General features: G+C 46.2%; 1 protein-coding gene across 3 annotated transcripts in view; it reads right to left on the reverse strand.

Moving 5' to 3' along the window:
- Positions 1-12,520, reverse strand: part of LOC101940943 (protein Daple-like) — a 47,705-nt gene extending 35,185 nt beyond the window's left edge. The window contains exons 1-3 of one of the 3 annotated variants that reach the window (XM_065585799.1): positions 12,371-12,520; positions 8,076-8,139; positions 991-1,081 (exon numbers count right to left, since the gene is read on the reverse strand). In XM_065585799.1, the coding sequence (XP_065441871.1) occupies positions 991-1,081; positions 8,076-8,110 (126 nt within the window). In that variant the 5' untranslated portion in view covers positions 8,111-8,139; positions 12,371-12,520. Of the gene's footprint in view, positions 1-990; positions 1,082-8,075; positions 8,140-8,301; positions 8,344-9,560; positions 9,719-12,370 lie in introns of those variants that run through there. The other 2 variants (XM_065585797.1, XM_065585798.1) reach the window with 2 other exon arrangements.
- Between the last annotated feature and the right edge of the window lie 2,849 nt (positions 12,521-15,369).

The following is a 15,369-nucleotide window of genomic DNA, read 5'->3' on the forward strand; positions in this document are numbered from 1 at the left end:
TAAGGCAGCCCTCCGTAGAAACTTTTGGCAGAGTATTGCAGACTTCCTGACATGCAGCTCTTTGTAAAAGTGGCACATCTGTGGCTTAGTAGTGGATCAATTGTTGGTCTCCCTGGCCTTCGAGTATGCCTGACGCAGGTCCTCGGCTTTCATGTGGCACTGCTGCTGGTCCCTGTCATACTTCTCCTCCTGCATCCCCCGAGCACTCTACTCATAGATGTCTTGTCGACATTTCTACAGCTGGTTCATAGCTATGCTTCCACAGCCTCTTCTCCCCACAGGCACAGGAGATCCAATATCTCCTGTCTACTTCATGCAGGAGTGCGTCTGGAGTGTGTTGCTGACATGATCAGCTGGCCAGTTGCACTCAACAATGGAGAGCTGCTAGATGTGCTCACCATGCCAGGCAACCAGTTGGGGTGGCAGTGTTACTATGTCGGCATAACGGGGAGCTTACAGCGGTGGGAGACCAATTTACATGTAGAGACATGCACAGGTAGGTCGATGTAAGCTGCCTTGCCTCTACCTAACTTTGTAGTGTAGACCAAGCCATAGTCTCCAAACAGGTAACTGAACTTTGTATCCAAGACAAAAGTTCAATCTAACAGAGGCTGTCACAGTCTCTGCTATACTCCATCCCCAGGGGTGAGAAAGTCCTTTCCCTATAGAATTCAGTCTATTCTCAAACTAAGATGAGAGCATACCCATGAAACCTGCAGGGATCAAATGTATCCTCCCAAACAAGGGGACTCGCACACACATTCCGAACAAGGAAGAATCATCCATAGAGCACCACACAAAAGGAATCATCTTCGTGTCCTACAGTAAATGAAATGATTCAACTATGGGTTTTTTTCTAGAAGGAGAATTAAGTACAGTTCCCCAAATGAATGCTGTAACATTCTGTAATTCTTTATCAGGTGCAATATGGTATTCTGTCAGAGAAAATAAATAGCTTTTTAAATAAAGTTTTGGGTTTGTTAAAGGATATAGAAATGATGTCTCAAGTTCCAGTAGGTAGACTTCTTTCTGTAGATTCTTTATGTACTCTGCCTCAATTGAACTCAGCGTATCCATTTGTCTGCAGCGAGAGAAAGAAAAGCAAAGGTGAGGTTTGTTTTTTTTTTTACAAAGCATATTTCAATATACTCTAGAGCAGCAACCAGTGGGCCACATGCGGCCGGTCAGGGTAATCCGCTGGCAGGCTGCAAGACAGTTTGTTTACGTTAACTGTCCACAGGCATGGACCCCCACAGCTCCCAGTGGCCGCGGTTTGCCATTCCTGGCCAATGGGAGTTGCGGGAAGCAGCCACTGCTGGCACGCCGCAGGTTGCCCATCACTGCTCTAGAGGTTATACCCACAGTGGCATCTGTTTGTTGGTGCTCCTTTGAAAATCAACCTTAGCCCCTCTGAAAGTAACTGTCTCATTTATGGAAGCTGGCACACAAATCTGTTACAAAAAAAGAGGAGGAAGGTGAGGTGTCTAATCTGCTTTTGTTCTACTGGTTCCTATTACCAAGTAATGGGCCTTCAGATGGCAATACAATCAATGTCAAAGACTCCTACATGCCTATGTTTTGTTTTGGTTTAGTTTTTTAATAATTCTTGAGCCACTAGATGGAACAGACCTTACCTTTTGCTTTCGGCAAAACCATAGTCTATTGTATCTTATCCTTAATACACAAGTTTGCAGCGGTCAGGACAGAAAAACTTGCGATGGGATCTGTATGAAAGTCCATATTTTCTGACTTTAACATAAATAATATATGGAGTTATACCTATTTCATAGAACTGGAAGGGCTCCCAAAAGGTCATTGAGTCCAGCCCCCTACCTTCACTAGCAGGACCAAGTACTGATTTTGCCCCAGATCCCTAAGTGGCCCCCTCAAGGACTGAACTCACAATCCATAGTTTAACAGGCTAATGCTCAAACCACTGAGCTATCCCTCCTCCAATATATATTAGAGCTTCAGGTTCTATACTGACTGCAACTTCCAGTCTTAGTCAACTTTTTGATGACACTTCAATATTTTTAGCATAAATGGAACATGTACTTCTGAGATCCATCTTTACTGATTTATATTCAAATAAGCATTTTCCCACCTTAGATTAAAAAACAAATTAAAACCCCCACCTCCTCCACTACCCAAATTCAAGAACTGATTGGACCCAGTATGCAGGCCATTCACCTCTGCCTCAGGCTGCGGATGATGTTTCCTCTTAGGATATGTCTACACTGTAATTAAAAACTCATGGTTGGCCTTTGCCAGCTGTCAAGGCTGGATTCCCACTTTGAACTTTAGGGTACAAATGTAGGGGCCTGCATGAAAACTTCTAAGCTTAACTACCAGGTTAGCTCTGGTTCCGCTGCCACCATCAATTTTCCCTCCCTGGGAAGCCTTGAAAAACCTTCACCAATTCCCTGGTGAATACAGATCCAAACCCCTTGGATTTTAAAACAAGGAGAAATTAACCATTCCCCCTCCTTCCTCCCACCAACTCCTGGTGAATACAGTTCCAACCCCCCTGGGATCTACAACAGGGACAAATTAACCATCCCCCCTCCTTCCTCCCACCAACTCCTGGTGAATCAAGATCCAAACCCCTTGCATCTTAAAACAAGGAAAAATCAATCAGGTTCTAAAAAGAAAGCTTTTAATTAAACAAAAATGGTAAAAATCATCTCTGTAAAATCAGTATGGAAATTAACCTTACAGGGTAATCAAACTTAAAGAGCTCAGAGGACTCCCCTCTAGTCTCAGGTTCAAAGTACAGCAAACAAAGATAAACACTCTAGTAAAAGGTACATTTACAAGTTGAGAAAACAAAGGAAAACTAACACGCCTTGCCTGGCTATTTACTTACACGTTTGAAATAGGAGAGACTTGTTTAGAAAGATGTGGAGAACCTGGATTGATGTCTGGTCCCTCTCAGTCCCGAGAACGAACACACAACCAAACAAAGAACACAAACAAAAGCCTTCCCCCCCCAAGATTTGAAAGTATCTTGTCCCCTTATTGGTCCTTTAGGTCAGGTGCCAGCCAGGTTACCTGAGCTTCTTAACCCTTTACAGGGAAAAGGATTTTGGAGTCTCTGGCCAGGAGGGATTTTATAGTACTGTACACAGGACAGCTGTTACCCTTCCCTTTATAGTTATAACACCAGCTGATTAGGCTCCCACCTTGCAGGGACTAGAGCCTGGGACATCTTCAACACAATTAAACAGCCCGAGCTTGTGACCCCGAGTCAGCAGCCATGGGCCAGTCAATGGTGTCTACTTGCAGTGTAGACATAAGGTCTGATTCAAGTTTATCTCTTCAGCAACCTGGAGTTCCCACACTTCTCAGATGGCAGTTTGCAGACAGCAGGAGCTCAATCAATCAATGACTTAGATGGGCGGGGGGTGGGGTTGGTTTGAAGAAAATAAAATCCATGATATATGTCAAGCTGCTTCCTCTGCTGGGTGTTTGTAGGTCTCTTATTTCATGCTTTTCAAAAACCATGACAGAGTCATGTGCCATGTCCGGTGTTAACAGTTTGAATGCTGTGCTAAGCATTCAATGCTATTTGCAAGTTGTGATCTCCAGGACAGGGTGTTCTCTCAGCTGTGCTCATTCTTCTGAATCACTCCAGTCTGGTCTCATCTCCTTGCCCTCCCCCTTCCCCACCCACAAGGGTTGTTCTGCAGCTGTCTCTCAACCTCTTGGGACTTCTCCACCTACCATTTCACACTATTGATGGCTAGGATGACCAGACAGCAAATGTGAAAAATTGGGACAGGGGGTGGGGGTAATAGGAGCCTGTAGAAGAAAAAGACCCCAAAATTGGGACTGTCCCTATAAAATCTGGACATCTGGTCACCCTATTGATGGGCCCCTGTTTCTATCCAGCCACCACATCTGCAGCTTGAACAACAAGGCACCACTTTACAGCTGCACCATAGCACTACACGCACAGCCTTGGGCTGGGACTGGGGGAAGGTGACTTCATGTATCTTTTGTACCCTCCTTCCCCTTGGAGTCTGGGCTGCTGTGGTGGCTGGTATATGCATAAGCATGTGGTTTAGCAGCTCCTGAGCTGCTCTTATTTACAGCAGGGCTGCAAAGCAGCCCAGAAATCCCTGTAACATTCAGCACTATGCAGACACACCCCTGCATACTCCCTACTCTGCAACAGGAGGGGCATTTATGACAGCCCTGCATAGCTGCTGACATAGGGAAATTCTCCCCAGGACAGTTGTGGCTCCTTTATGGCCCTGAAGCCTCCATAACCTGGCCCTAAAACTTTATTTGCTAAATAGCAGGGCCCTAGGCTCCAGTCCTATGAGTGAAGGGGACATAAAAGTGCAGCTGCAGGTGTGGCAGGGTATAAAAGTTCCTAGCAGAGCCAGGTAACCAAGGGGTGGGAGAGACTGGAGTGCTGCAGAGTAGTGGGAAGGCTTTGTGTACATGGCTCCCCCAAACTTCAGAGGGGCTCAACTCCTTCCTTGTGAGAAGATATTCAACAGGAGGTTCTGCCAGAGCTTCTCAAGCCCCCTCTTACATGGTTCTCCAGTGGAGGGAGTGAAGGAGTCCAATAGAGCATTAAAAATATTCCTGGCTCATTTTGTTAATTACACTGTATTATTAAAAATGAAAGAATATTAAAAACCATTCAGCATTATGCTTATGTTGGACACTGAAAAGGAACGAATCCATCTCAGTCTTGTTTCTAGCCAGTTTTCGTATTTATACCACTATCACAATGTTCTGATGGCTGGGCTGGGTTGCAAACGCTGCAGGGAATGAATTAGCTTAAAGAAACACTATTTCCCTTGGATTTTAAATCATGGAAACATTTCTACTGCTCTGAAGTATTGTAAATACTTGTGATACAAAAGTGAAATCTGAGGCCTTTAAATTAAGCTCTTCTCTTTTATCCCCCTTTTAATGAGTGAAAAGATGTTAGCAATGTTAACTATAATAATCCAAGTTACCCAGAAACCGTGAATGTCAAGCTTCCTTAAAAAGAAAAATTCTAGTTTTGTGATAGTAGGCTATGGGGAGAAGTGATTCATTTAAAAAACATAAATGCCTCAGAACCCTGGGTTCCCCTGCAGAGTCTGTCACACATCATCAATGCTCACAATGCAATATCATTTTCCTCATGACTCTGCTGCATGATATATGCCTTCCTCTCCTATGCTTTCTTCTACTGGCTTCCCTATGGCTTGAAATTAGAGAGACCAGGTGGGTGAGATAATATCTTTTATTTCAGTGGTTTTCAAACTGGGGTACGCGTATCCCTAGGGGTACACAGCTCCCATCGGGGGGTATGTGAGAAAAATCCTATAACAATGGACAATGCACTTTATATAGTAAGTCTTGGCAATCTAACCACAGGTATAGTATGACTATCTCAGCTGGGGATATGTGGTAGACTACATTATTTGGAAAGGGGTATGCAGCCTAAAAAGTTTGAAAATCAGTTTTATTGGACCAACTTCTGTTGGTGAGAGAGACAAGCTTTCTAGCTTACAAAGAGCTTTTGTTCAGGTCTGGGAAACATACTCAGGGTATGTCTACACTACCCACCGGATCAGCGGGCAGCGATCGATCCAGCGGGGTTCAATTTATCACGTCTAGTGTAGATGCGATAAATCGATCCCCGAGCACTCTCCTGTCGACTTCTGTACTCCACTGCCGTGAGAGGCCCAAGCGGAGTCGACGGGGGAGCGGCAGCAGTCGACTCACCACGGTGAAGACACCACGGTAAGTCAATCGAAGTATGTCGACTTCAGCTACGTTATTCACGTAGCTGAAGTTGCGTAACTTAGATCTATTCTCCTCCCCTACCCCCCGCCCCAGTGTAGACCAGGCCTCAGAGCGTCACAGTTAAATACAAGGTGGAACCAATTGTTTAGCATAAGGAGTTAACACATATTTCAAGGGACCATTCAAGGTGAAATGGCCCATTAAGACCTTTCCAGTCATAGGGAGGAAAGGGGAAAAAATGGCTGGAAATCTCATTCTGAGCAAAGTTGGAGTTCTTCAAAAGTATCTAAGAGTTTGTCTTGACTACCAACGTTGAAGTGCTGCCGTGGCAGCGCTTTAACATGGCTGTGTAGTCGCAGCACCAGCGCTGGGAGAGAGCTCTACCAGCACTGTAAAAGAACCACCCCCACGAGAGGAGTCGCTACCAGCGCTGGGAGCATGGGTGCACTGTCTACACTGCCACTTTACAGTGCTGAAACTTGCAGCGCTCGGGGGGGGGGGGGGTTCACACCCCTGAGCGAGAAAGTTTCAGCGCTGTAAAGTGGCAGTGTAGACAAGGCCTAAGAGAGTTAGGGTATGTCTACACTTGCCATTTAAAGCGGAAAAAGTCCCTTTTTGGCGCAAAATACGTGGGAGCGCCTACACTTGCCAATGACTTTTTGCAGTGAAACTCAGAAGTTTCACCACAAAAAGAAATCTCCCTCCATGAGAGGCATACAGCTCTTACAGGTGATGCTTTTGTGGTGATGTGCAAGTGAAGACACATTCTTCCTGTTTACAAAGCTTTTAGCCACCTGAGGATATCCCACAGTGCCGAGGTGACCACTCTAGCCAGCAGCTCTGCTGCTCTGTTGCCAGGTAAACAGACATTCACCTGTCCGCCTGTAAAACTCTGGGAACTTTGAAACTCCCCTTCCTGTTTTCTTGGCAAGTGCTCACTTATCTGGCCGGGTGACAATTCCTGCTCCGGATCCCCTGCTTGGAGCAATGCTGAGCTCCTGGAGCTGATCAGTGTCTGGGGAGAGGAGGCTGTGCAGGGACCCAGGATGCCCCACGATCACCCCCCTCCCTTCCCACAAGACCCATCATCAAACTGGAGAGAGCTGCACTGTGGGATAGTTGCCCTAGAGCGCTGCTCTCATCGGAGATGGAAGTGCTGCTAATGTAAACACACTGACATCTGAGGAATTAAGTGACTACACAAACCAGCACTTTACTTTCACTGGTTCCCTATCACCGGTGAAACTTACAGCGCAAAAACTCTGTGTAGACATACCCTTAAGCACCAAACTCCCATTGACTTTCCCTTCAGCATATTTAAAAGTCCTACCCCCCACTCTCATCTTAAAAAACCCCAAAACACTTCTTCCATGAGCCTTATCTCACCTATTCTCTTCCATCAAGGAGGGTTAGGCCGAGCAGGTCTACAAAAAAACACTGCAGAGGCATAGCTGCACCGCTGTAGCACTTCAGTGAAGATGCTACGGTGCCAATGAGAGGAGCTTTTCCTGTCGGGGTAGTTAATCCACCTCTGTGAGAGGCGGTAGCTATTGCATGGGAGAAGCTCTACCACCAACATAGTGCTGTCTACACTGGAGGTTAGGTCGGTATAACTGCGTTGCTCGGTGGGGGTGGGGGTGGATTTTTCACACCCCTGAGCCACATAGTTATACCAATGTAAGTTTATAGTGTAGACCTGGTCTTAGAAAAATAGGGAGGGAGGGAGGGAAAGAATGCTTAACATCCTTACTCTGGCCCCGATCCACCAAAGGACTTAAGCAAGTGAATAGTCCTACTGAATCCACTGGAATTAATCCTATTTAAAATTAAGCATATGCTTAAATGTCTTGTTAGATCAGGGCCAGAGTGTTCAACATGTTGCTAAAATCAAACTCTTAGTCTGTAGCTTGTTTCCTAATCTGTATACCACCTCCTCCTCCTATACATTGTCTTAGACTGTAAGTTCTTTGAGACAAGGACATTTGTCTACACTACAAGGCACTTAGCACACTTTTGAGCCCGTATAAATAATAACTTTTCCGTTAAACAAAGAACACCAAGAGGATTCTAATCTTCACATATGCCAGGAAAGTAATTTTAAAAGGTAGTTTAATTTGGAGGAAGAGTTGCTAGTAGCTTTATAAGTAAACGGTCTGACAAATCTATACAAGTAAAGAGCCAATTGGGCTCCAGTGGTAGGTAATGTGCATATATAGTCAGATTATAATACAGTACTGTCCATCCCAATATTGCCTAAATATCTTTTTGAAACAAAGTTCACAGAAAATCCCTAAGGGATGCTATAGTGCTGTTCTACTCACTTGAAACTAGGTGCCAGGTTGCGTGTGTGAGTCATTTTTGAAGCAGAGAATTTCTTTGACTTTTCTGGAATTAGAAATGACACGGTATACTCAGTTATGCACACACTAGGAATATATCATTGATGCAGATATTTAATTGACATGATCTTTAAAATTCAAAGGTTTGATGCACATTTTCAACTTTCATAGTGTTTAGATACATCTTGAAGTGTTAAATTCTACTCACCTTGTTTATGGGTCTAATCCTACTGATTTCAATATTATGAAAGGATTATGCACATGAACAAAGTGAGCAGAATTGGGCTAACATTCTCTCTCCTCGCCCTGTGGGGTTTTTTGGTCTTATATTTGACTATGGGCTATGTTGTATTATATTAAAATAATATACATCTTTAGGTTTCTAAACTCTTTTTTTACCTTGATGACAGTTTTGACTCACTCTACTGTCTCTCTGTCACAGATGTTTAGAAATAAGATTATCTTTAATTGTGATTAATACCAAGCACTAAATGTTTTACATGAAATTCACATATTTTCTTAAAAAGAGAGACAGTTTGTGGTGGCTTTGAGTACCAATTTGCATTTAGAGACGAAAATATCCTAAAAATCAAGCAGCCTAAATATTACTAATGCACACTCCAATTCACATACATAGTAAAGTGAAACGTTAAGTAGTCGTGCTTGAGTTTCCACTTTTGGAAGTTTGTCCAATGAAGTAAAATCCTGCCACTCAATGGGGTGACATGGATTTTGTTTTAGCACATCACAACCCAATTTCCCCACATGATTATGTTTTTCAGGCTTTAGAGCTGATTCCATAGCTGGTCCCACAAATACTGCTGGTGACGCATGGTGTCTCCCTGAGGAAATCAATGTAATGTTGGAAATAACAGGACAGATGGCAGCCTTAGGTTGAGTGATCCCTGTGTTGAAGTTAATTAATTTAAGGGCAAGTTATGGCTGTCCTCAGTCCTTACTGGGTCAAAACTCCCTGCTGGAGAAGGATTTCAGGATTTGATCCTCAGGGCTGAATTTGGTTCTAACTTGCACACTGTATGATCCCACTGAATTCAGTTGGGTTGTGCAGGATGAATGTTACTGCTGAATTGGCCATCAGTCAATAAAGAGCTTTGAGATCCTTCCAGATGAAAGGCGCAATATAAATATAGGTAATTATTGTCATTCCTCCTTCCTCCCCTCCCCCACACTGTCCGTCCTGCTTCTTTACTAATAACATAGATTCTAGGTGTCTGGGGCTTCAGGTCTGATTCAGTTGGAAACATTTTTAGTCTATGCCGCAGCTCGTTTTTGTCTCAAAATAAAGTAAAATGACCCTCTGGTCTCCTTTGCAACTTGCCTCCATTAGAGCAGGATCTTCATTACAATCTAGTCCCAAGGGCAATCCTCCCCCAGTTCCCCCCGGCACTGACAGCACACTGGTTATTCACACACAAGCAGACAGCATTGCTGAGCTTCAGGACTTACCAGGCTGCATCTCCTACATGTATCGTTCAGAAGAAGGAGCAGTGCAGAAGAGTAACAGCTTAAATGCCTTGGGAGGTTGGAAACTCTTGCTGTCTCTGCTCAGTCCTGTTTGCCAACCTTGCTGCTGCTATAGAAACCATTTACCAGCGCAGACTCCTTTCTGCAGAGAGGGCTGGTGCTGCACTACACTGGCCACTGGGGGTAGGGTGACCAGACAGCAAGTGTGAAAAAATCGGGACGGAGGTGGGGGGTAATAGGAGCCTATATAAGAAAAAGACCCAAAAATCGGGACTGTCCCCTATAAAATCAGGACATCTGGTCACCCTAACTGGGGGCTCAGTTTACTCGATCTAAAGGGTATAGGTGGCTGCTGTGATGGATTGGGGCAGAAAAAAATATTATTGTTCCCCTTTAACTGTGGATGCAATTGATCAGCTGGGACAGTAAAATAGAATTAATAAGAAAATTAAAAATAGCAAAATTGTGGAGAAAATCAGCCACCAAAGGAGTATCCAAACTCCTACATCATACGGTTTTATGCTTTTCCATCTGTGATTGCCTTTGAGTGGGGAAGCTACGTGGTAAACTGACTAAAGCTTGGCAGCCTGATGAGGCTACTGCACTATTGCTAGTCCCAAGTATTCAAAAATAATCAGACACCCCAAAATCACAGATTTGGCTTTAAACTCATGACATTTTAAAAACATGTTGGGGGCCTTTTCATTTGCTTCCTGGTTTTTCAGTCTTTAGGGTTGTCTGCATCCATGAGGGCTAGAAATGTTGTAAATGAAAGCTGAAATTCTCCTGGAATCAGAGTGTGATGGTTTCCCCCCCGCCGGGATGCCACCTGGAATTGGGGTACCACTGAGCCCTCTGACCCACCAGCCGGGGCTCCCTCTCATACCGTGCTGCTGTGACAAGCTGCAGACATGCTCCCGGCCTTACACTTCAACCAACATACATGCAGATAGGGACACACCCAGTGATGAGCTGCCAAAATCTTAACAATCAGTTCCCTATAAAAAGTTCTGATTTAAGGGATGTGCCACAGTATGTATTTGTTGTACCAATAGGGTTACCATACGTCCGTATTTTCCCGGACAGCAATTTAAGAACATGTCCGGGAAAATACGGATGTATGTTAACCCTACCTAAAGTTCTTTTTTAAAAAGATGGGCCTGAACTAGAAATGAGCTCCCTTTCACGTGTGTAGGCCCCACCACTCCCTGGGGGTGTGCTAGGGTGACCAGATATCCCGATTTTATAGGGACAGTCCCGATTTTTGGGTCTTTTTCTTATATAGGCTCCTATTACCCCCCACCGCCGTCCCGATTTTTCATACTTGCTGTCTGGTCCCCTAGGGTGTGCACATGTGTGGGTCCCAGCTGGTCCCTGCCCCCCTCATTGAAGCAGGTGTACAGGGTTACTGCCCTGGGAACTGCAGGGCACCAGTGGACGTGGGGCTGGCTGTAGACAGGGACATGGGGCAGGCTAGCTGGAGGCAGGGGGTGCAGGGCTGGCTGGAGACAGGAGAGTGCGGAGTTGGCTGGAGATGGGGGGTGTGGGGCTGGCTAGAGGTAGGGGCTTGCTGCAGGCAGGGCAGGGGGGTGCAGGGCTGGCTGGAGACAGGGGTGTGTGGGGCTGGCTGTCTTCGGGCAGGGCCGCAGGGGGGTGCGGCAGGGGTTGGCTGCAGACAGGGCAGGGGGTGCGGCAGGGGCTGACTGCGGGCAGGGGGTGCGGGGCTGGCTGCAGGCAGGGCTGGGGGTGTGGGGCTGGTGCAGGCAGGGCAGGGGGTGTGGGGCTGGCTGGAGACGGGGGTGCGGGGCTGGCTGGAGACGGATGTGTGGGGCTGGCTGGCTTCGGGCAGGGCCGCAGGGGAGTGTGGCAGGGGTTGGCTGGACATAGGGCAGGGGGTGCAGCGCTCTGGCTCGGCTTTTTTTTTTTTTTTTTTTGCTTCGGCGGCACTCCGGACCTGCCCCCCATGTGTCTCGATATTTTGTTCATGTAATCTGGTCACCCTAGGGCAGGGCAGGGGGTGCAGCAGGGGCTGGCTGCGGGTACTCATGGGGAGAGTGGCTTGGAGCAGCCCGAGCAGCAGGACGCAGCCCAGGCCCAGCAGAGCAGCCGGCGACCCACCAGGCAGCAGCGGGAGCCCCAGGGCCAGGGGTTGGGGGAGTAGTAGCAGCAACATGGCCCATGCCCAGGGCCAGGCAGCAGCCCACATGGCTCCTGGAACTCAGCTCCCCCGCGGCCAGAGGAGGAATTACATCACTTCCCGGCTGGAGCCCATCAAAGCCGCAGCGCCCCCTCTCAGGGAAGCGGGTTAACAACCGGTTCTAAAACTGCTTCAAAATTTAACAACCGGTTTGCGTGAACCGGTGCGAACCGGCTCCAGCTCACCACTGGACACACCCAGCTGCAGTTACATGTAGGCTTTCTGACTAGCCACTGCATGTGAACCAATAGTAGAAAGGCTAAAGCCAAGGTAACCACCAGCTTCCCACCTAGGACCCCAGAGCTGTACCATCCTGTCCTGGTCCAAATCCCAGCCAGTATGAATTTATTATCCAGTTTGCCTCCCCCTCAATGTGGAGAGGAATATGCAACAGCCCTTCTGAGCCAAGATTCCAATGCATTTCATTCCAAACTTACTGGTTTAGATTAAAACATAAAATAAATTTATTAACTACAAGATAGATTTTAACTGATTATAAGCAAACAGATCAAAGCAAATTACCTAGCAAATAAACAAAAACACAAACTAAGCTTAATATACTAGATAGATCGGATATGAATTAGCAGATTCTCACCCTAATTGATGGTACAGGCAGACTTGTAGATACATAAGGCACAAACTGTATTAGCTTTACAACTTGGGTTTCTCAGGTCTTCATACACAGGCTAGAAATCCCTTTAGCCTGGGTCCAACACTTCCCCCAGTTCAGTCTTTGTTCTTCAGGTGTTTCCCGGAGTCCTCTGATGTGGGGAGTGAAGACCAACAGATGAGGTCACTCCTTGCCTTATATAGCTTTAGCATATGGCAGGAACCCTTTGTTTCAAAACTTGGTTCCCAGATTGGTTTGTGGAAAAATACTGTACTAACATCCCAAGCTGGAGTACAGAAGCATGTGGCCTGATCACATGTCCTTGGAGAGTCATAGCGGCCACTACTTACAGGCTCTCTGGAGGGCTCAGCAGTTGGGAGATAAGCTTCTCCTAAGGCCTGTTGTTTTCCCTAATGGCTCATTGCCCTGAATAGGCCCTTCCCAACCAGCTATCTAGACTGAAAGCATCTTGTCTAGTGGGCATTACCCAGGTGCAACTACATTTGAAGTACAGATACATAGTTAGTATTTATAACTTCAGATACAAAATGATACATGCATACAAATAGGATAATTATATTCAGCAAATCATAACTTTTACAGTGACACCTTATATGACCTGTCTTGCATCAAATACATCATAATTATGCTATAATATCATAATAATATCACTATGAAGAATATGGAGTGCAGTGTCACACACAGGACTCCAGGGTCTGGGGCTTTTAAGAATAAACACTGAAAATTGCAATCATGAAAGCTGGCAACATGGTTACTGATACTGTCCTGTTTATTTAGCTCTCCCACTGTATTATAGGCAGAGCTGTTAGTGTTGCTTGTTCTGAGCATGAGATTAGGGAAAAATATGTTTTTTTCTCCTTCATGTTAAAAGAAGTTATACAACCGTTTCACAGGGGAGAAGCTCTGTTGCCCCCATGGTTTGGCATGGGCTTATGATGGGGTGGCATTTGTGCCAGGGATGTGCCTTTTACTGTTCCCAGGAAAAAAATTATTCAAATTTGACCAATTTATAAGGTTCCGAAAAATCTCGGTTTTCACATGCTCAGTAAAGACTTGTTATAGAATTTGGCAGATAAATTCTCTGAAGATTCCATCTGCAGTGAGCATGCTCCATCCCAGAGCTGTAGGGGCTAAGCAGGACTTTCCCTGCAGTTACTACTCCTGGCTGTTGTGGCACCAGACACAGGAACCGAGAGCAGGGAGACTGTCTCCTCTGTACTCTCAATGCTCCCTCTGCTGGTACCCAGGAAGCAAGGAGTAGGGATGCCTCCTAACTCAAATGCAAAGGTGAAGAAGCAGATTTGAAGGGTTTTTTGTAGAGTATGATGGGACAAGGAACTTGGAGGAGGGTGGGAACTGGGACTGGGGAGAGAATAGGACAGGAGATTGAGGGGTAGAGGGAAGACTGGAACTGGTAGGTAAGAAGACTGGTGATTAGGAGCCAGTGAAGATGGGGAAAGCTAGGAGCCAATGGGGCAGACAGACTGGACAATGAACCAGGGGGGTGGGGGTGGAACTGAGATTGGCTGGGCAAGGAGACTTGGACAGGCTCCTGGAGGCATTCGATTGAGATCTGATGACGAGCCTGGTGGGGAGAGAGACTGGAACATGGACGGGCCACCTAGAGGGGGAGACTAGAACTGGGATGAAAAGCCGGAGGGGTGGAAACTAGAAGAGACAGGAAGTGGGAGGCAGTGTTCCGTAATGGCTAGGGAGCTGGACTGGAAGGCAGGAGACCTGCTGTGTGATATTGGGCAAGTTGCTAGAAGAGACAGGAAGAGGACAAGGTGGAAGGGAAGGGGCAGAAGGATTCAGGTCATGGGGGAAGAGAGGCAGGTATGACCACTACACCATAGTCATCTCACCTCTGGAATAGAACCCAAGATTCCTGAGTCTCCCCAGTCCTTTGGCATCAGTCGTTAAAACCACTGAGAAAAGTGTGTGTCCCACCCCCCTCTAATGCTGTTCTACATAGAGGATAATAACCCACTACTGCTATCTGTTACTCTGTTAGCTAAAATAGCAGAGATCCGTGTTGTGGACCTAAAGGTTCCAACCTTGTTGATGAACCATGTGGGTGTCAATATGATTTCACATGGTGGAATTTCTGTTTCCTCAGTTTGCTTTTAATAAAACCTAGGAAATTACATTAAAAAACCCCTATGTTAAAAGAACACTTAAGCTTGCAATGTCAAGCACTCAAAATTAAGAAAAAGCCAAAATTAAGGTTGCCTATGTAACCTTAATTTGGCTCCCTTGTGCATATACATTATGTTATAGTCTTTAATTAGAATAATAGAATATCAGGGTTGGAAGGCACCTCAGGAGGTTATCTAGTCTAACCCCCTGCTCAAAGCAGGACCAACCAGACAGATTTTTGCCCCAAATGGTCCCCTGAAGAATTGAACCCACAACCCTGGGTTTAGCAAGCCACTGCTCAATCCCTCCCCCTATTTAACTGCTATTTCTTCCACAGGACCCCTGCCCCACTCAGTGCACTGAATGGATGGTGGTCAGGGGATGAATCACAGCTGTACAGGGAAGGAGACTCTTGTATGTAGGACCCCTGCCTTATTTATTGCAGAAGTTAAGTGTGGGTGATGAATGAGGCAGGAATTACAGGAAGAAAAAGGATGATCTCATGCTTAAGGCACTTGAATGCTGCCCTGGTGAATTGGATTCTACCCCTGCCTCTGCCACAGAGTTTCTATGTGATGCTGGGCCATGGGCATGCACAAGGGGGTCCAACCAGGGGCATGGCTCCCTAATAATCAGCAGGGGCACAGAACTCACCTGGGCAGGGGGAACTTACAGCTCCTCCAGCCCTGGGGGCAGGGTGGGGAGTGCACAAGAGCTGGTCCAGCCCTGGGGCTGCAGCAGGAGGAACAGAAGATGCCCCTCTAACAGCAGTCAAATTTTTATTCCTGTGCATGCCCCTGTGCTGGGCAAGTCACTGACACAAA

Source organism: Chrysemys picta, chromosome 2 (assembly GCF_011386835.1).
Source record: "Chrysemys picta bellii isolate R12L10 chromosome 2, ASM1138683v2, whole genome shotgun sequence".
Lineage (NCBI taxonomy): Eukaryota > Metazoa > Chordata > Testudines > Emydidae > Chrysemys > Chrysemys picta.